Raw genomic sequence first — 22,495 nt, forward strand, 5'->3', positions numbered from 1 at the left:
CCAAAAGTAATCTTGTGGACATCTCTGCAAAACCCAAATATGCAACTGAGAGGAATTGCTCATGAAAACCTCAAAGAGTTGTAATCAATGCTATGCAAATCCAAGATTGAAATTAGCATTGGTGCTTATTACAGCAGGCATTTGCACTTTTCCTGCAGTGTTTCTGATGTTTCTAAGAGTCCACGGTCTGTGATTTGCATGATCAGTTGCATCTTTAACAAACATCGTTGTTGGGCCAATCATCATGGCGACGTCAGTATTGTCAAGAATTTATTTGATTTCCTTTCCATTGATGGAAAAACATGCACTGTTAAACAGTGCAATGAAACTGTTGTTGACAAATCCCACCATGGCATTGACACTCTGATTATCATAATCCGTCTCTACAAGTTTTCCTCAATTTTCATTAATTCCTGACGTGAAAGAAAGTACCTAGATATGTCTTGCACTTAGTTATATTTTTTATTGATTTTGGTCTCTGACCACACACGTAATACTGAAAATCTCATTTAATTAGATCCACTAATAAGGTTGCACTCGTATCAAATGTAGGATCCGTTATATCTTTGAATTGGGTCATAGGTTATACATTATTGATTTTGTCTAATACCTTGTTTAGAAAGCTCTGCTTTCCTAATCGACTTCCCATTGCCAGATTTGCAATCACTGAATCTGACAATCATTAATGAGTGGCTTCATTACTGATTTTACCAACTGTAGGCAGCATTGTTTTTGTCAATGATAGTGCAGTTAGAACCTTTGGTTCAGCTTTTGATGGTGCCTGAGTCACTAATTGTCGTAGTTGATCTTGAATTAAATGAATCACTCACAATCCCAGAGTTTTCACCTGATCCACAGCAGTTCAGTGGATGCTGTCAAAAACTCACATTGCAACTTTGTTTAGCAATTGGTGCAGTGCACGATGATAAGGCACTTTCGATGCCCCTGTGAACAATCCACAAACAACATCACTGAGGCAAGTTCTTAAATATGTAGCATAAACTGGTTTTCTTGTGCTAATAACACACGTGAATTTTACACCATGTAGTTGACATCAAAAAATTGTTTGAAAATCATGTGATGGTCCCCTTCCTTTGTCAGCTAGTATTGAAAATAAGCCATTATTATTTGTACCTCATGTATTGGTAAGTACAGAGAGTAATTATAGGCTGACTGGATATTTCCAGCTCTTTCACTAGAAATAGTTATTTTTCATTGTTAGCAATGTTGTTCTAACCCGGTACCGATACAGTTTAAATAAAAATAACTTTTCTCTCTCTGAATTTAAAGGCATGTAAGATCTACTGTTTGGATACAATATGCATCAGTTGTGGATGATGTAATCACAGCCTGCTATATACAGCCTGGGAAGTATTGATCGATCTAGTACTGGCTGCCAGCCACTGATGCATGATGATACCATAAACAGCCACAAGAATGTGTAAAAATTTTGACTACTTGCATGGCTTAAGCATCCACAGGTTGTGTATTTTATGTCACTGACTTACCAAATCATTTGGGATAGAGTCTGTCGGTGACTGGTAAAAGGTTCAAAGGGATAAAGGGGCAAAACGCCCAGTCTGACACTACTACCCTTCTATAGTGCACTTCATTATAACATGAATTCAGATGTAACACAGTTTTGTCATGGCTTATGTTTTTTGGTCATAGATATCCTTGATTGTCTAACACTACTAGGAACATCAGCCAAGCTGATAAACAGATAAAAATAATTAAGTAATGTTTCAAAAACCTATAACCGACAGATCATAAGCATTAAGCATGCAGTTAACTGCCATAAGATGTTGTATGTCAGATTATATTAGCGACCAAAGCGATATGATTGCAGAGTCATAGAGCTTAGTTGTGTATAATGAATGACAGTGCATCATCATTAAAAAATTATATACAAAGCTTTTCTCCTTTTTGTTGATGCTATTCCTGTGAAATATGAAGATGTAAAAGATACTGATGCTGATAATATTAATTATGGTGGCAATAATGATAATGATGATTATGACAACATCAATACTACTACAGCTCACCCCCATTATATATACACTTCATTACAACACAATTCCAGATATGATGCAGCACTACAAGGGACCCCATGACCAAAATCATTCCAAAGTATAATAGTAATGGTTGAAAGAAAACAAGGTGAAACTTAGTCTTGTATCTTCATTGCCTTTTCAAAACCCCACTATTAAACAAAATATTTATAGTGTCTGCTATATCATGGTTCTTTATATTGCACTATTCTCAAAAAATCATGATGCCACAGATATTGCTGTTCTCAATAGAACATGGTTCAGTATATAATGCATAGACCCCAGCTATTGTTTTATAATGAGGAAGAGCTTGACTGCTATTAATAATAATAATTAAAATAATAATAATAATATAATCAAAGTCTGTCAAAATTGTCATATTACAATAATAATAGATTTAGAAGAATGTTTTTATTTCCATGGTAGTATTTCTTGTATTCAACACATGTGAGTACTTAACAGTTAAATATGAAATGGAATAAAAAAAATTATAAATTACTTGATAGTCTAAAAGCAAAGATTTTACTCTGATTTACCTCTTTGGCATCTATTAGAACAACTGGACCGTATAGAGGAGGGGATGGACCAGATTAACCAAGACATGAGAGATGCAGAAAAGAATCTGGAGGGAATGGAAAAGTGCTGTGGACTCTGTGTTTTGCCCTGGAAAAAGTAAGTCAAGTCAGAACATCAAGTTAGGTCAGTCAGTGCTCTCTAAATTATTGTTACTGTTCTGTATTCAATTTTAGCCATCATCATACTTCCAGGTTAAGATTGCTCATTGTTGTTATATAAGAATGGTCCTAGTGCTATGCTAGAATAAGTGAAGATGTCATGGTCCTGTATTCAAATTGGTCCCATCATCATACTTCCAGATTAAAAAGATGGTTCTTGTGCTATGCTTGAATAGGTAAAGGTGTGCAATAAAATTGTTGATGAAGGGCATTGAATAATATTGTGACTTCCCCTTTTTTCCTGACCATCTAGTTTAGATTACCATAGGCTGCCAAAAGTTTGAAGCCAGAGATTTGGTGTTTTTTTTTCTCAGTAGCTATCTTGGTCGTGTAATAGATATTTTAAGTTGATAATGTCCGGCTTTTTTTTATACAAAGTGTAATGGGATGAAACTGATAAAGATTGGATCTAGCTAAGACACTTAATGAGAGCACATGAATGAAATGGTTATTTATGAGATAAGTAACATATATATAATTTCTAACACCCAAGATTGACAACTATGATGAATCTTGCACTCACAAATTAAACTAAATGATGAAACATGTAGTCTGTACATGCACACAAAGTTCATTGACAGATATCACAAATGGTCTCACTCTTTGACAGAAAAGATCAAGGCACAGTTCATTAACAAATATGACAAACAGTACTGTTCATGAATGCATTTGATCATTCTATGGATTTATCAACAAATATAATTAATGTATTGCTTGTTCATGAACACTTATGATGTTGTATGATTGCTTATAGTGACACTGAATTTTTTAGATGAAAAAACTAATATACTATTCATCAACAAATATGATGATGATATCTCATGACATCCCAATCGAGATCCAAAATATATTCAATCCTTTGCTCACAATGAATGACAGGAATTTTCTCATGCAGTCCACTCCATCTTTGCTAAAGAACCCCTTGGAAACCTCCCTACACTGCAGACCCACTATTCCAGAACCTTTGGACCTGCTACCAGTATCTTCCATCCAACCAATGTCACTCAAGTCACCACTAACTACAGCATCAGGGTTAAATGACACCACAGAGTTCAGTTCCCCCCCCCATACAACAACTTAACCAGGTCATACATGAGATACACAAAAAAAGTGTTTATGTATGAATTTTGTGATAAACATTATGTTTGAGTGCACATGAACTGACATCATTACTCATTAGTGTCTTCTTTCATGTACAAGATTATTAATATAATGACCACATTCATGCATGAATTGGGTTGTAACAAGAATAATTGCACAGGATTACAACAAGTGCAAAAGTTTCTCATCATTTAAGGATGCAACATATAATTAAGTTCAGCTTATTCAGCTACACAATGTCTGACCTGAAGTAAATTATATTCTATCTGATAGCAAGGCATTATATGACATAGGTCTGACTTTCTTGAAATTTAGAATAAAACAATGAGCATATCAAATAATTTTATCATAGAATGGATGGCAAAAAAGAAAAAGTGTTGCCCTTTCGTGTACCTCTATAGCTGAAGATTTGTGTCCATAAAGTGGACAGCTGTCTGACAAGGCTCCAGTGCTTTTTGATGATAAGCATGTAGGCACTCAAGATGTGGTCAAACCCATGACCAGAGAACATGCAGTAAATGGGATCCCCCACCCCACCCCAGGCTGGTACTTATGCATGCTGCAGTCAGTGAACAGAAATAGCTGTTTGAAATCATCAAGGCTGAAAACATGCAATAGCAACAAAGCTCAATCCACATTTTTATATGATACAAAAGATATACTTTTGCTCACAGTTCCATGACAGTTAAATTGGATTTATTGGTTGCCTTTGGGAAAATGTGTATTACAGGACCGTATTATAAATACATGTACTAGTAAATTTAATTTTTTGAAGTTCTTGGTACTGGTATCAAATGCTGTAACAATCCCTCCCTTGTCTTCATCATTAGGTGCAATTCTGTCATTTTCTATGGCCACTAAATGCATAGTACTTGCATATATATCAAAGGATTTTGATCACCTTCACTGTCTTTAAGTGTTCATTGCCAAAATAAAAGTTAAAAATTCTTCATTTTGTATGATTTGCTAACTTAGAGGACTGTAAGTAAAACATGCATGGATTTTGATGACTAAGGGGACTTGCCTAACAGTAATGGCATTGAGCACAAGTTTGCAAATTATATAAATGACATTTTTTTGTTAGCCATTACAATGTACTGACATACTCTACATATGGACTTGTAAACCATACTGTCAAAAATGACATAGAGTGCAGCCTGGAGAAAACACTCTTGACATGTCAGAAAGGTCTATTGACCTAGACAATTTTCATGTAAAACAGAATTAAGATTTGTAAATTGCAAAAATGAATGGTGTTAAAATTAATTGAATTGTATATTTTTCAGTGACAATTAAAGGCAGTGAAGCCAAACATTTATAAGCTATGCAATTTCAAGTTATGCAACCACTATTGTACAAGTCAGGGGTTAGCTGTAATTTATAGTTATAGAGCTAGACTTGTGATTATACACAGTCAGGGTTGATCTAGTGTGGATTGTTTATGTCAGATCCAAAAACTTTGAGAAGTCAGGTGACTACAACAAGACCTGGAAGGCCACAGATGATGGACAGGTGAACACAGATGGACCACGGGTCATAGTAGATCATGGAAATGGTATTGGCCCATCAGGAAACTTCATTACAAGGTGAGAACTTCCACTGAATTGTCAAAACATGACTAGGTAATGATTTCCTGAATTCTAAGTTTTCATTTGTAATAATGAAATCTTAAGCCATAAAGTTGGCACTTTATTCATGAAAAGTTTTATTATCTTTCTTCCCTTTTAGCTCCCCTGTATGCAATGCAAGAGAGTTTTACTATATCTGGCTGTCTTAGTTGACTGCAGGTAATGGCATTGGATACTGTTGTCTCTCTGCAGTCATGAAAGTTGTTTTGAACAAGCAGCACGAGTATGTACCCTTGCAAAGGCCATTTTCTTGGACACTGTTGCTTATACAGTCATGAAAATAAATATGAGCATGCATCATGACGAGTTCCACACCACCATGCCAAAATAGGTCCTGTGTTACATGCTCCATTCATATATACTTTTTACACTTGTCAGTTTCTGTGTGTCTGTTGCTTGCACTGTGCATGAATCCTGAGAATTATTAACCACCATATCACAAGTAGGTCTCTGTGATTTTTCACTCTCCAGCGATCACTTTTCATGTTTAGGTGAGTTTATTTGACCGTGTCACTTGTACAGCCATGATGCCTGATAATGTGCAAGCATCCTGAGGAAGGGACCACTGTAGCTCAGTTGGTATAGAGTGTGTGTGATTTTGATTTTTAACATAGCGTTAACAGTTTTTCGGTCAGATTGCTACATTGTGTACAGTGAGGCAGTTTGTAGAGATATCTAGCACTGGAACATCATGCAGCAGACATGAAGCATCATGTCGCACAAAGTCACATTATCCTGACACCAGGCCAACCAGTCCTAACACTTAACTTTTAATGCTGAGCGCACAGCGAGGCAGCTGTTAGTACGATTTTTATTAGTCTTTGGTATGACTCGTCCAGGGTTTGAACCTGCAACCTCCAGTGGAAACTTGGGCCACCAGAGCAGTCATTCAATTGGTAGAGCATTAGAATCATAATCCAAGGGTCGCAGGTTCAGTTGATGCCCAGGCTAGCCTTGATAAGCTGCATTGGTGTGTCCTTTGGAAGGGCAGATAGTTCCCATTTCTTAGTATGAAATAGCCAGTGTGTTAAAAGTGCCATTAAAACCAGCAAACAACCCAACAAAAATCCTAATTATTTAAAGTAGATCACCACAGTCTCTTTCTACACTGAAGTGACTGACCACATTTGATATTTAGGTGAGTTTCTTTGGCTCTTGTATTTGTACAGTCATCAACCTAGATAGTAGCCAGTATCTTGACAAGTACAGCATTACCATATAAAAGAAAAAAATGTAACCATAACCTACATCAGTCACTTTGGTTATCTTCATCATTACTCAATATGGATCATATTGAATATTGACAAACACAAAACTCCTGTGTCATAATAAATAGGTGCCTGTGAACTTTGCTGTCATCTGGCAACTTTATTCTTGTGTTATTGTGTTATCTATGTCACTTTTCAAATTTGACCCATCATTTAACACTTTTATGTTATGTATGCATATAATAAAGTTCATGAGGATTGACATCATTGAATTCTATGTAATAGCTATGCCTTAAATGGACTTTACAAGAATTCAGTGCTTATACTTTACAAACAAGGAAACATAATGCAGGTGGACTACGTTGTCACTTGCTAATCAGGCCTGGTATAGACAGATTATATTGTATTAAATGGTCACTTGCTAATTAGACCTGTGTCATAGAATGGATGAATGGACGGTTGGAATGCTATTTATGGAGACTATAGAGACAACATGCAAAAAAAATTAAAATTATTTAATTAGATGATTATGATGAATATAAAAAAATTATATTGCGCAGTAGTAACAAAACAACTGCAGTTAAACCGTTCTTAAATATTGTCTGTTCTTAAAGTTCTTAATAACACTTTATGTTCACTGGTACTTCTGCACTGATTTATTATTCACTGATTATATATGCCCTCAAATGGCTTCTTCACTGCATAGGTACGCCTCCAATGGCTCATTTATTTTGTAGGTGCGCCTTCCTATGGCTTCTCCACTGTGTAATGAATTACTGGGTAATTCTTGTGGCTGGGGCTTACATGTCCCAGCATTCTTAGGATGTCCCAGATTTGTCTGCCCTTGTGGCAAGATTCCCTGGCTAGCACAACTCCATTCACCAGTCTCTCAGACTGGTCCTAACTATGCAGTTCATGTGACTGGGGTTCCCACATCCCAGCGTTCTTAGGACATCCCAGGTTTGTCCGCACTTGTGGCAGGATTCCCTGGCTAACACAATCTCCCGTTAGCAGTCTCAACCTGGCCTTATCTTTCCAGGGTTGGAAGTGGGTACAAAATGAAAGTCATTTTGAGTCATATATTGTAGAGTTAATGTGCACCTTACATTCAGTGACTTATATGCAGTGCTCTCGTACTGTTTTATTCCAGTGATCTTTTTATGTCTCGTCTACAATTACTTTTATTTCTCTACACTAAATGAAAAAAAACATAGTATTTTATGAATGCAAGACAATGAAAATATGAAATATAAGTTGATTAATACATAAAAGCATGGTATATTCAACATATTTGTGTTGCATAATGAGTATGAACTGCAATCAATATATTTGATAAACATAATTGTCTAGGTTATAAACAATGACTTATAATTATATATTCATAAGTAGTGAAAACAATCTACTAGAATGAGTTGTAATGAATAAAATACAATCTCGAAAACACTACTCCTATTCTAAACAAATAAAAAAAAAAAACACTTTACCTCCCAGTAGTATAATTCCTAGTTGCAACACTTTTCCTGATATTATTCTAAATAATTTAAGAAATAAAGAAATTTTCTACCTAATCTGGCAACTCTAGATGTCCAGGTTTTAGCTCCTGTCCATAGTAGTAATTGCATGTGTGATTGCCAGAGTTTTACATTGCATATGGTCACTTTATACAGACCTTTTACAGGTATCATGAAGTGCACGAGCTTCTCGCCTGGTGTGAACTATTATGCCACTTTCACAATCATATTACTTGCATGAGTTTGTGTTCTACAGTGAACTTTGGATAATGTGTTTTAGCACAGTCAACTTCAGATAATACATTTTCAGGTCATTTTATACTGAGAATCTAAACTTATTTAATGCATAAATAAAATAAGGGAATAATTTTAAGTCAGTTTGTGACAACCTGGTACAGGCTGATTATATTATAATTAATGGTTGCTTGCTTATCAAAATGGTATTGACAGAGTACATTGTAATTAATGGTCACTTGCTAATCAGACTTGGTATAGACAGACTACATTGTAATTAATGTGTCACTTGCTAATTAGATCTGGTAGAGAGAGTATATTGTATTTAATGTTTGCTTGCTAATGAGACCTGGTATGGGCAGATTATATTATAATTAATGGTCACTTGCTAATGAGACCAGGTACAGAAAAAGCATATTGTAATTAATGATTACTTGCTAATCAGATCTGCTATCACTAGGTATTCTACTTATCTTCAGCATGACATTGCTAAATATCTTAGATACGGTAGAGTATCTTGTCCAGTTCTGAAGCACTGCTTTAGTGTCTAAATAGTGTCATTATTACTGCACATTTACGTAAGGGAGCATTGTTCCAGTCTTTTCTTTTCTGACACTTACTGGTCAGGATTTCAGACCTGTCTGATTGCTTTAAATAACTCATCAGGTCTAACAAGTATGCACCATGTTGCATGTCATAGGTGAAATTGAGAGTTCATTGTGTAGTATCTGGGTGTTAGATGGTCAGACATCAATGGAACTGTGAGATGACTGGAAGTGTGAATTGCCTGTCTGTTCCTGCAGATTTTAATTAACTTCAGCTTATTGGTGTGTATGTAATCAGACTAAAGTCTATAGTGTAGGTAGGGTTACTCTCCATCATTGCTTAATGACAACCTGACTATATTCTAAAGCAGGGGTCTCAAACATGCAGCCCGCCAAGCCGTAATTTTGTGGCCCATAAAATGAGTGACATCACAAGGTGTCGTGAGAGATAACAAAGGTGGTGCAGCCCTTGGGCCATTGAAAATGTCCTCATGTAGCCCCCAGGATGGTTTGAGTTTGAGACCCCTGTTCTACAGGAACAGTACAAAGAGCAATTGGCTTGTACCTGGGGGTAGAAGTGCATTCATTAGGAGTAATCTGTAATGTTCAGTTTTTGACCAATCTGGCCTAAGTATAAAACATAATATTTAGAAAGATCATTGATTAAACTCGCATGTATTCGGTCATCATAAAATATTACAATAGTTAAAGGGTAGGAAACAAATCCACATGTGCTTTACTTGCTTTGCTATATTATGTGGTACATTTGGGTAGAAAATGATCAATACAACTCTCCCTTGCACACAACAGGGTCCACAGACATAGACTGCACTCTAAGTGAGGCACAAGTTACTGAGGGACCTAAAAAAATTGAGAGAAAAAAATCGTTTTGACATCGAGAAAACCGTGGGGGTGAGTGGCATTAGGGAACTTGGCTGTATATTGACTGAATCATCATTTTACAATCACTTCGATAATAATTTTTAATAATGCACTTTTTCTAATGAAGTTGTTCATTATTCTGTTTTAAAAACATTTATTTTCAAAATGTCCAACATATGAAAGATCATTCCAACTGGTTTCAACAACCAACATGTGTCTGCGTAAAAAAATCTGTGTATTATGTCACTGCTTTTTGTTTTCTTGATGAGTCTGGTTCCTTTAGTGGTGTTTATGATTATCCTGCCAAATAGGGAGTCCATAGAGCAGGGAGCTAGACTAACTGTTGATACACCACCAAACAAGATTCCTTTTTTTTCAAAAACACGCGACATTTATTCCATGAGACAATCGACGACATTGAAACTCAATTTTTGTATTGCTCAATTAGTACAATATTGATGTCATGAATTAATTAATTGGAATTAATAATGAAACTTCATATCATCCTTGAGGATATCTCTAAGTGCCAGTTCAAGAACTCTCTGAAACTCGCTTGCCTACAATGGCCCATATCTGTGAAATCAAGCTCTTTATTTTACAAAGTCTTCATTTCACTTGGCTGCCTTGTTATCTTTGATCACAGTTATGAAAGAGTCGGTTAATTTAAGGTAGTTTATATTACATACACAATAACATTTATAAGAGTTTGATCAAATGAAGTGAGTTCACCAGACATATGATCAGGGCCATTTGATTTTAAGTTTGTTTGATTTTCATGCCTTTTAACTTTTCTTTATTTGACCTCCTTTATTTGATTCAAATGTGATGAAACAAAGGAGGCCAGCTTTTAATTCAGTACAACAATAGAACAAATACTTCCGGAAGTCAGTTATCAAAACATGGTCGGCACTTAATTAGATTCTCAGAGAAATGCTCTGGGACACAGGTGTTATGGTAGGTTGACGCATTTTACATTTATTTACAAGAGGACACATTGCATTTATGATGATTACACTTAAAAGGAACTAAAAGATAGAACTAGAACACAATTTTCAATTGATAAAAAAATTATTTAATTTGTATTTATTTATTAAGTACTGCCTTCACTCGGCGTGAGTGACATTTTCATTGATCGAAATTTCCTTACATATTATTTATTGTGATGTACTAGGAGTGTCATTTGGAAAGAAAATGTAAAAAATTGTATGACTTATTTTCAAATTTGATATTTTCTTTGTGTTGATTAAAATTTCCAGGTCCTATCTATCATTTTTTACAATAAAATGAGTGATACATCAAAGTTTCCATTACTGATTTTCTTCAAGTTCAACAAATAGGGATCCATTTTGGGGGTATTTTCTGGTTTTATAAAATGGGATCCATGACTGACCCCATATTATAAGTGGGTTCGTGAGTCATCAGGGTGCAAGTTATCGAGGGAGTGGTGTAATTAGAGCATTCAGGGAAATTCTTGATTTCAGAGATTTTTATGAGTATGAATATCTCAAAAGGTGCTCAGTTTTATCAAGTATGATCAGTATTGAAAAATCGTATAAGGAGTACATGTTATCTGCTGAATTTGTTGACATTTCGGCACCCTCTTACAAATGAAGTTGGGGTGAGGGGGATCTAGCATTTTTCCTGTTGGTTGGTTCATTCTTGTGTTTGTATGTTTGTTCATTGTTACACATTCAGTGTTGTGGAGCATATACTGTTGCAAATTGGTATATGGATGCTTCACTGAGATAGGAGTTTAACAGTATCAAAAGTAGTCACCTAATTTTCACACTTGAGTCAGTTTTATATTTTCAACTTCATGTTATTTGCACCTTCAATATCCAGGACCCTATTTCACCTGCACAAGTTTCAGAAATAATGCTTTGAGCATAATTATAATATTGTTAAAAAAAAACAGTTGTAGTCCTTGAACCCCATTTGCATATTTACAGCATTTATACTGACCACCATGCATAGCCTATCTTGTGCTGAAAAATGGTGTTAAACCCTAGAACAAGAACAACAACAACATTATGACAGTAATAATGTAGATATTATGCACTAAAAGGCAATTATACATCAATGTACTGACATAGCCACTGGATAAAATTCCCTCTTAAACCAAGCCAGTTTCAGGGCTTAAACAATTAACTGGCCTGGATTGCTGTTGGAAAACAAAAGAAAAATCTACCATAATGGAATGAAGGAGATGCTAAAACAACCAGCTTTTTAATGTGTGGAAAATTAATATCATTAAAGTTGTAAACAAGATTCCTCAGGAATTTGTGTACATTCTTTACTGGCAGAAACTAATGATATGCTGGTATATTAAAAGGTACTGTGATATGTACCATTGGGGAAAAAATACAGCTGTAAACCAGTATAACAGTAATTCTGCATGCCTTTAGAATGAACATGGTCTCCTGGATCTAGATGTGTCTTGTGGGGTGGGGGCTGTGTTAAGGTCATTGAGACCCATTAATCAGTAATCTCCAAAATCAAGTATGCCCTGTTAGTACATGTACCTTCAGGAGACTATTCAACATGGGGAAAGGTGAATAATGTACCATTCATGATATTCCTCTTTCTGTTGTCAGTGAATCAGTTACCCTATGTGTATCTTCCAGTTTATATCATCTGTTTATGTAGCCAGTAGTACCTGTTTGATATTACTTAATGGACCACTCATTTATTGAAATAATTTTGGATTCCGTAGAATAACGAATGATGCTCGAGAAGATGAGATGGAACAAAACTTGCAGGATGTGAGTGGGATGCTGGGTAATTTGCGAAATATGGCCATTGACATGGGTACAGAAATTGGTGCACAGAACAGACAGCTTGATGTAATCAACCAAAAGGTAAGTGTAGATTTGGCTTCACAAAGATTTGCTGTGGGTTTATAAATTAGCAACCACAATGCTGGTAGTGTATGAAAGAGCTTTTTGCTTAGGGTCACATCCATCGACAGCATACAGTGGTGCCTTGTGAACTACCTTATATATTCATAAGTTGGATCAACTGCAAACTGCACAGACCCAGATCTGCTATTGCATAATGCATTGGCAGATCTGGATGTATGTAGTTTGTTACGAATAATCAGTAGAACAAACAATATTGATTTGGCTCTGCAGGCACATTCTGTGATGGCAGATCATGGTCTGTGTTATTTGCAGCTGGATCTGACATAATAAGCAGATCTTTGTGCTATGGGTTTAGATGAGGAGGATGATCATGATGCTAAAATCTCCAAAATTAATTCGCTTGGAGAACTTGATGTTGCCATTTTATGTTCACAATTTACCAAGTTAGTGGGAAATATCTTTTTCATTATTGCCATACTTCAGTCAACTTTATATGAGTGTACCAAAACAAATAATTTATTATTTTAGAATGCATCAAAAGATGTCAAAGATTGCCTGGCAATGCATGTACTTCATTCATATAAAAATTACTTTGACATGATGCACACAACAACAATAAACCAAATCACCTGTCTTTTGTAAATGTACGATAGACCAACACATAATAATTATGTATTGTTTACCATGATGTCATGAGAGAGTGTGTAAAGTCTGTTGTGGTAAATTGTTTTGTATTTGTGATTATTCATATAGAATCTGTTACCAAATAAATTAATTGTATTTGCAATTTACCAACATAAAGTTTTATTAAAAAACAAGATATGATGTGCTCACACATCCATATTCAAATGGAAAAGCTGATGCCACAAATTGCCATGGTTAGATTAGCTGGAACTTGAAGCCTGATCATGTTTACAGAATGTGAAACCAAGTCAGGACAGAGTTGTGTATCATTCTCAGTAGACTTTATATTGTCATACAAATTGTGGTTATTCAGCCATCTAATCTGGAGTGTGACGTGTATGAGTAGTTTGTTGAAAAAACATGCTTTATAAAATGTAAAGAGGAGGATATATCAATAATACATTTGTCTCCATATCTCACTGAACAATCTGTCTCATCATTTCTTGTTATAGTTTAACTCTCAACATATTTTGGTTTGGTAGGGAAAATACCCTCACTGATTCGGTTTTGGGATGCAGCACTATTAGACATTGTCAGTCATGTATTGGAGCTTGGTACATTTAGAAGAAAATAGATACTCCTGTAGTAAAGAGACAGACAGCAATGGTAGACATTTGACAGTCATGTACTATAGCTTAGTATGTCTAGAATAAAATACACATCCCTATAGTGAAAGCAAAGATAGTAATATTAGACACTGACAGTCATACACCATAGTTTGGTATGTCTAGAATTTTAAAAAAAATTCTCTGTAGTGAAGGCAGAGACAACTTGAAAACTAATGTAAATGGTTGTTTGATAGTATTTTTGCTTGTTAATGAAGTGCATGCTGTGTCAGTTAAGCAAATTCCTGTCACAGAATAGAATGCCCACTTTGTTGACTGGTTTCGTATATTGTAGACATGACTTGTCACTTGCATACTTGCTGTATCCTTTTCACTTTCTGCTCAGAACCCTAAATGGAATCTCCATTACACAGTGGAATATCTAATGGCCTTACTGGCCTCCCTTAGATTTGATTTTTTTGATAATGATTGAAACATCTCACAACAGATGACATCTTCCTTCTACATCCAACAAGTTAGCTTTCTGCAGATGTATTAAATGTACTCATTGGTATTATATTGTTACATGATAAATAATGACTGGTATAACTGGTATAATTATATTGTTACATGATAAATAATGAATGGTATAACTGGTATAATTATATTGTTACATGATAAATAATGAATGGTATAACTGGTATAATTATATTGTTACATAATAAATATTGAATGGTTATAACTGGTATAATTATATTGTTACATGATAAGTAATGAATGGTATAACTGGTATAATTATATTGTTACATGATAAATAATGAATTGTATGACTGGTATAATTATATTGTTACATGATAATAATGAATTGTATGACTGGTATAATTATATTGTTACATGATAATAATGAATGGTATGACTGGTATAATTGTATTGATACATGATAATACTGAATGGTATGACTGGTATAATTATATTGTCACACGATAATAATGAATGGTGTGATGTATAATTATATTGTTACATGATGATAATGACTGGTATAATTATATTGATACATGTTAATACTGAATGGTATGACTGGTATAATTATATTGTTACATGATAATAATGAATGGTATGATGTATAATTATATTGTTACATGTTAATAATGAAGGGTATGACAGGTAGGCATGACAATAACACTGATAAAATGGCAATTTTTATCCATATTAATAACGATGTATCCAGTAAAATGGTTATCTTAGTTATGATGCAGACCTTTCCATTTGACTTGGTCACATCCATTTGACTTAGTCATGTTTACTTGAGACTGCTTCAGTGGCCTAGTGGTTAGAGTGTCCGCCTCAGAAGTGGGAGTGCGTGGGTTCGAACCCCGAGTCATACCAAAGACTTTAAAAAATGTTTGATACATCTGTCTGGCACCCAACACATTGCACTTTGACCTGCTCTTGGATATCAATTTTTTTTTTAAATGGCTGTTTATATGGACAGATTATTTAAACAACTTCACCATGACATATCTCTTTTACAGGCAACATCTAATGAGACCAGGATCAAAGAAGCTAATAAGAGGGCCACAAAAATTCTCAAAGAAAATTAAATTTCTGGTCCAGAAATGCATCATTAGAAAGTGGGATTTTTTTTCTTTAACCTTGATGTTGTGTTGTGACTGGGATTTTTTCTATAATGCTTTGTAGAAAGTTTATAGTAGCCATTAATTTTTCAAAGCAACATTTGTACACTGCCTTATTTGCCTCTGCAAAATATCATATTTGAAAAATAATTCAGTTATTTTCACAAATGTTGTATATTGTCAGATATCTTAGAAACACTAACCAAAAGCCTTCTTTCAAATTTATTTATAAATATAGACAAAAAATTTCTTATTAAAATTGTACAAAAATGTCTAGATGACACATTTAGGTGTCTGAGAACCACTTGTAAAAAAAACAAACTTTAGTATGGGCAAAGTGCATTTTATCAATATCATGTCACTTTTACATGCTGTTACTCACAGTACCAGATCAGATTATAAATTTGGAACCAAGTTATATCAAGAATATAGCTGGATTAGCAAGTAGCAATGTCTGGCATGGATTTATTAAAAATACCTGGTGAGTCCACCTAATATTAAGGCCAAATGACCGAATGGTATGGCCCTGTGTCAAGCTTGTGTTGTCCATCATCTAACAAAGTTTGCTATTTGAAACATCTTCCAAAAACCATTGGACCAATTTCATCCAAATCTGGCTGAGGGCATCCTGGAATGATGGCGTTTTCAACTTTGTATGCATGATGCCACTCTGCCTTCAGATATGTCCACCATTACTAAAAGGTATTAAATGTTCAAATGATTAAAAAACCACTGAATAAAACTTGACAGAAAGTTCATGGCCTTTCAGGCTTTCATTGATGATGCCACTCTATTATCAGTTTTTGCACCAATACCAAAATAGAAACACATTCTTTACAAATGACTACATGTCAAAAAACCTTGAATATTTTAATTAAGGTAACAGAAAGCATATCCTGGCATGAAAGCCTTTCATATTTATACAAATTATGCCAATCTTTCATAAAATATGGCCACCATCAGTAGAAATAGAACAACCTTCAAGAGACTTTCTCTCCAAAACCCCTGAACATACTTTTATTACATTTGATAGAAGGCATCTCAGCATGAAGACTTTTAAAATGTTTACAGATAATGCCAGTCTGCTATCAGATATGTATATCATTACCAAACATACAAAAGACTTGAAATGACTTCTCAAATACCCTTCAAGAAACTTTGAGCAAATGTGACAGAAAGCATCCAAGCATGAGACCTTCTTTAAGATTTATAGAAATTATGCCCATGTGTCATTAAACAGACAACATTTCTATATCTTTTTTGACTACAAATTGACAAACTCTTTAACAACTGCTTTTTTCATAAACTGATCAAGAGAATTTTTACACTTGATAGAAAGCATCCCAGCTTAAATGTCTTTCAGTTCTGTCATCAGATGTGGCCACCATAAAAAAAGAAAACATATGCACAACTTTATCTAAATAAAACTGCTCAACAGATTTGACCAACTATGACAGAAAGCATCATGGCATAGGGACTGTTTAATATTGGATAAATAATGCTGATATAGCATCAATTATTGGACAAATAATGCTGATATAGCATCAGTTATTGGACAAATAATACTGTTGTGCTATCAAATATCAATGAAGACATAAAAACTTGAGAAACCTAGAAAGTTATTTTCAAAACACATGCAATAAATAGCTGCTCTTACATTTGACTATTAGGCAGATTCCAGCCAATGTGAATGTACTTAAACCCAAATTGGTATTCTTGCTTATAGTGTGCGACAAGATCTATATTGATCCCAAGAGCTTTTCAGTTTTTCAAATATTTTCATACATTGACAGTTATTTTTTTCTTACTGTTACTTTATTGTGACACTGGCATGTAACAGGCTATTAAACTGATGGATGTCAGTTCAACATGAGGTGAAAAATGACACTTCCAGTAATATGCTTTCATTAATTTTAGACAGTATGCCTGTCTGTAAGATACAACCTTATTTTATTGCACAGCAGATTTTTTCTCAATGCCATGTTATGTGGCTAAAAAAAAATGACAAACCAAGGTAAAAGAAGAATTTTGAAGATTTTGTTCAAGTCTGAAAATATTTTATTTTTAAATGACATAAGAATGGTTTCAGGTAGTTGCATGAGATATGTTATTGAACAGGTCAGTGCTATAGAAAGTTGTCTCCTGAACAAATCTACTGAATAGTATGTTCCTTTTGGCTTTTGATTACAATTGTTGCCTTCATTTCCTGATGCAGATCATGTGTATTGAATTTTATTAAGAACCCATATACATGGGACTCTTTAAAATATCTGAATGTAAATATGCATGCAGGTACACAGATTAAGAAGTTTGTTGTGTGAATGATGATTTTTTTGCCAGCTGAAACTGCTGTTAGAAAAGCTGGTATGTTTCTTTTCACTTCAACCAGTCAGCTTTTTTCTTATATGGATTTCACACAATTTTGCATGAAAATAGCCTAAATAAATTCAGAAGCAGTCAGGTCTCATTAAATTATTTTGTGTCATGCAATATCCTATTCAAAATGGATGACTCAAAGTTAAATTGTACATGATAATGTTACAACCAGTCAGATAACAGAACAGTGTCAGGAGACAATGGATCAGATATAACTTGTTCATGCATCATTACAGAGAAAAGACTTTTGATAATAACACAAATAACTCATATAATCAGAGTCATAGTTTAAAGTTACTACCTTGTGTATAACTTTCCATAATTTATTTTGTCAACAATTGTAAGCAAATGACTCATGAACCCAGTGGTTATCATTACTGAGCTAGATATCATCAGAATCTGGTACAGATTGGATGTTGAAACAAAACTGTTTCATACCTCATGAATAACTCCTACACTATCCAGGAGATTACATAAGGTAAACAATCTGTTAATAGATCACAAGAGTCAAAAGTAGTACAACAGTTTATGGATTCCTAATTGGATCATTGACAAATTATTGCAATATCTCAGAATTTCTGAGAATTTTTATTTTAATTTTTTGTTCACCTGGACATAAAGCCACATGAGTTTACAGTATGGCCCTGCATTTTTTTCATCATCTGCCTGTCAAGGATTGCTATTTTCAACTAATGCTTAGAAACCACTAAACCAGTTTAAACCAAACTTTGCAGGCAGCATCCTGGCAGAAAAATCTTCCGATTCATACAAAAGATGCTAACCTGCCGTCAGATGTAGCCACTGTTACAAAATAGAGAAAAACCTTTAAAAGCAGCTCAGAAATCTATGCTGATCTGTCATTAGATATGGCCACAATAATTAAAATAAACAACAAGTGCTCAAAAAGCGATAATCAGAATTTGACCAACATTCGACAGCATTCTGGCATGAAGTACTTCAAGGCATTTATAAATGATCCTGACTCAGCATCAGATATGGTCACCATTACTGAAAAGTGAAAAAAACTTTTCATTTTTAAAACTTGGGAGAATGCGACCCAGTTTAACAGAAATTGTCCTGAAATGAAGAGCTTTCAGTTTTTTTTTAAATGATGCTGATTTGCTTTTAAGTAAGTTTTTCTCAAACTTCTGATCAGCATTGACCCAAATTTGACAGAAACCTGCTTAAATGAAGACTTTTAAAATTTGTACAAATGATGACAGTTTGGTATCAAATATAGCCACTTTTACTAAAAGAATTAGTTTCTCAAAAACAGTTACACAAAATTTTACCAAATTCAACAGAAAGCATACTTACATGAATGGCTTTTCAAATGATGACCCTCACTAGTCAAAATAGAAAAACCTTTAAATCATTTCCACTCAAAAGCTGTTCAACATAATTTGGCCAAAGTTTATAGGAAGTTTCCTGGCATGAAGGGCTTATAAGTTTATACAAATGATGCTTATCCACCATATAAAGACAATGTTGCTAAAAAAGAACAAAATTATTAAACAGCTTAGTACAACTGAAGTTTTGTACAACTGAATACAAACAAGCATCAGATATGGTCACCATTACTAAACTTAGTAAAGCATTTCAGCAATTGTATCAAAAATAAACAAATGACAGAATTTAGCCAGTTTTAACAGAAAGCATCCTGGCATAAAGGCTTTTCATTATTGGACAAAATGATGCTGATGTTCCTTCCAATACAGATGAAGATTCTCAATAGAGAAACATTTATCTTTTTGTTTTCATAACATATGCAGTCAACAGCATTGGAAAAAATTTCTGTAGAAAGCAGATTTCTGAGCCAACCATATTGCATTTAACTCTGGTAGATGTCAGCAGGTGGGCAAATTTAGACTTACTTGGGACTGTTGTGCTTTTGTTTGGGTGGCAGCATCAACATTAAATTTCTGTGTTGAAATTTTTAAAGTCATATATCTCTTATATCAGGTGTTGTATTCTACTGGAAGTTTGGTGTTGTGTTATCATAGGTCTTAAGTTTGTAGCTCTATATCATTTTTTTCTGTCACACCTGGCCCCATAGACATGAAAGTGTCTGAGTAATATTATATGAATTCATGCTGAAACATCACAGATTTTGGTCTTTTATAGTTTTGCTCTGAGAAAAGTTAAAATCATAAATATTTTGGGATTTTCTAATTATTTTTATTTCTACATCCATGCCAAATTTCAGAGCAATTGAGAAAATCAGCTTTTTAATTGGGGAGTTTTTGGGCTCAGACACTTTCAAGACTAGTGAGACAGCCCATTATGCTGAACCCATATCCTGATATCATGACTTCAGCATCAGCATTTTTGTTTGAGTCGTCATTCTTCATTTTAGCCAAGTAATTTGTTATTAACATACTCAACATGCTGAGGTCAAACAATTTATACCTAGACCTGTCCTTCTATTGTGTTCTACAAGATTGGGGCTATGATGTTGCTTTGACTTAATTTTTAGCCAACAGTATAAACCCTGATCTGTCAGCTCATCAACACAATGACAGATTTGACCATGCTATTTAATAATAATAATGAGGCCTTTGTATAACGCCTAATCTTTATAAGCTCTAAGCTCTTTACAACATTAGACAACATATATAAGCTAAAAAAACATATAATTATATCATTACAAAAACAAACACCATGAAATTAGAAAACATTAAAAAACATGCTGAGAATATTTAAGGTAGGAAACATTAGGTCTTTAAGTTTGTTCTTGCAGTTGGTTGCATATTGTAAACCCTAAACTGTTGACACATTAACACAATGACAGATCTGATTATGCTGAATGCATACTATAAACCCAGATCTGTCAGCACTTTAACACTAGCTCTTTCTTTTTGCACTGTATAGATCCTGATCTGCTTATACACTAATACAATGACAGCTCTGGTACTGTGCTGTTTGCAGTTGCATAGTATACACCCAGATATATCAGCACATTATCAGTGGCAGATCTTCCTCTATGCTAGTTTTTGGTGGTTTGCATATTATAGGCCCTGTTCTGTCAGCACATTAACACTTTCACCAGATTTTGTGGATAGTTTGCACATGGGTCAGGAAGGAGCATGTTGATTTTGGGGTCAAACATCAAGGCTACTGACTTTGAGAAGCAAAATGATTTTTCACACTACAACATTAGTTCAGCATGTCACACCTTGACCAACTTTAGGGGTTGTTTGCATTTGGGGTGGGAAAGAAGTCTTACAGTTTTGGGGTCTAGAGATTAAAGCCACTGAAAAGTGGTTTCTGCACAGTAGGTCCAAATCACAGAATATGTCAGTGTGGGAGTTGAAGGACAAGGTCACTGACTAAAAGAAGAAAAATCGCTTCTACCCAATTACATTAGTTCAACATCACAGACCGGAACCAAATATTGTGAACAGCTTGCACTTGATGTAAGGAAGAAGGCTTATCAGATTTGGGGGCAAAAGGTCAGATGTTAAGGTCATTGATGGAAAGAAAAAAATAAAATGTTTTCCACCTAAAAAGTTTCTGAATGTGTCCCTGTACCTTCACCAGAGTTTGAGGATTATTTACATGGTGGTAAGAAATAAGCCTCTTAATTGGTGAGGGGGTGTATGACCCAATGAAGAAAATGTTTTTTTCTTACATAATGGATTGTGTTCTAAACCATGGGCTTTTACTTAAGGTTTAAAAGAGGTCTATTGATTTGGGGTCCAAAAGATCAAAGGTTGAGGTCATTATGACACAAATGAAAAATTGATTTGTTGAAAAACTTTTATTCTAGAGTATATTTCTCAACCAAACTTTGTGGATGACTTGCACTTTGGGTAATAATGCAAAATATAAATGCTGATATCTTGAGATCAGTTCATGGTCTTGGAAAGTTTATTAAGATACTAATGGTTTTTGCATGGTAATTTTAGTTCAAGATTACATACCTTAACCAAACTCTTGGACATTGAGATCAGTTGATTTCTTCTAATCTCTGGTTTTAACCATGCCCTAGTACAGTGGTTCCCAGCCCCCAGATCATGACCCAAATCAGGGTTGTGAGGAAGTGTTGGAGGGTTGCCAGGATTTCTTTTTGAGGGTGGCAAAACTTGTGAAAATGTGGAAACAGGGTCAGAAAGAAAAAAAAAAATTTGGGGGGGGGTCACAACCAAAGAAAGGTTGGAAACCACAACTTCCTACATAGAGGGCTGCTCATTATAGGGCAGGCATGTAATGTGCCATTAATGATACTCTTGTCTTGTTGTTCTTATGTTACCAATCTAATCTTGTCCTTTTCTTTTGCTGGTTCATTAGTGGTGTAATTGTTGTTATTTTTGTTGTTATTACTTATATCTGCTTAGGTATGATTCACAGTTTTCACAAAATTTCACTTAATATGTATGTCATCTGCATGATGTTCAATTTTTACAGTCAGAACTGCACAGTACTGGATGCTTCATCTCTAGGATCAAATTAAAATTCTCATTCTGTCTGGCTTATGGCTTTATTATATTTTTTAATCAGA

At 34.6% G+C, this 22,495-nt stretch overlaps 1 protein-coding gene across 4 annotated transcripts in view; it reads left to right on the forward strand.

The window, feature by feature from the left end:
- LOC149804767 (synaptosomal-associated protein 25-like) overlaps nt 1–22,495 on the forward strand; it is a 100,308-nt gene that overhangs the window by 70,384 nt on the left and 7,429 nt on the right. For 3 of the 4 annotated variants that reach the window (XM_089944221.1, XM_089944197.1, XM_089944212.1), the window contains exons 5-8: nt 2,606–2,723; nt 5,335–5,472; nt 12,608–12,752; nt 15,517–15,615. In XM_089944221.1, coding sequence (XP_089800347.1) covers nt 2,606–2,723; nt 5,335–5,472; nt 12,608–12,752; nt 15,517–15,585 — 470 coding nt within the window. In that variant the 3' untranslated portion in view covers nt 15,586–15,615. The remainder of the gene's footprint in view (nt 1–2,605; nt 2,724–5,334; nt 5,473–12,607; nt 12,753–15,516; nt 15,616–22,495) is intronic. The other variant, XM_089944203.1, reaches the window with a different exon arrangement.

The sequence above is a fragment of the Sinohyriopsis cumingii genome, chromosome 2, assembly GCF_028554795.1.
Source record: "Sinohyriopsis cumingii isolate HCF-2022 chromosome 2, ASM2855479v2, whole genome shotgun sequence".
Taxonomy (NCBI): Eukaryota; Metazoa; Mollusca; class Bivalvia; order Unionida; family Unionidae; genus Sinohyriopsis; species Sinohyriopsis cumingii.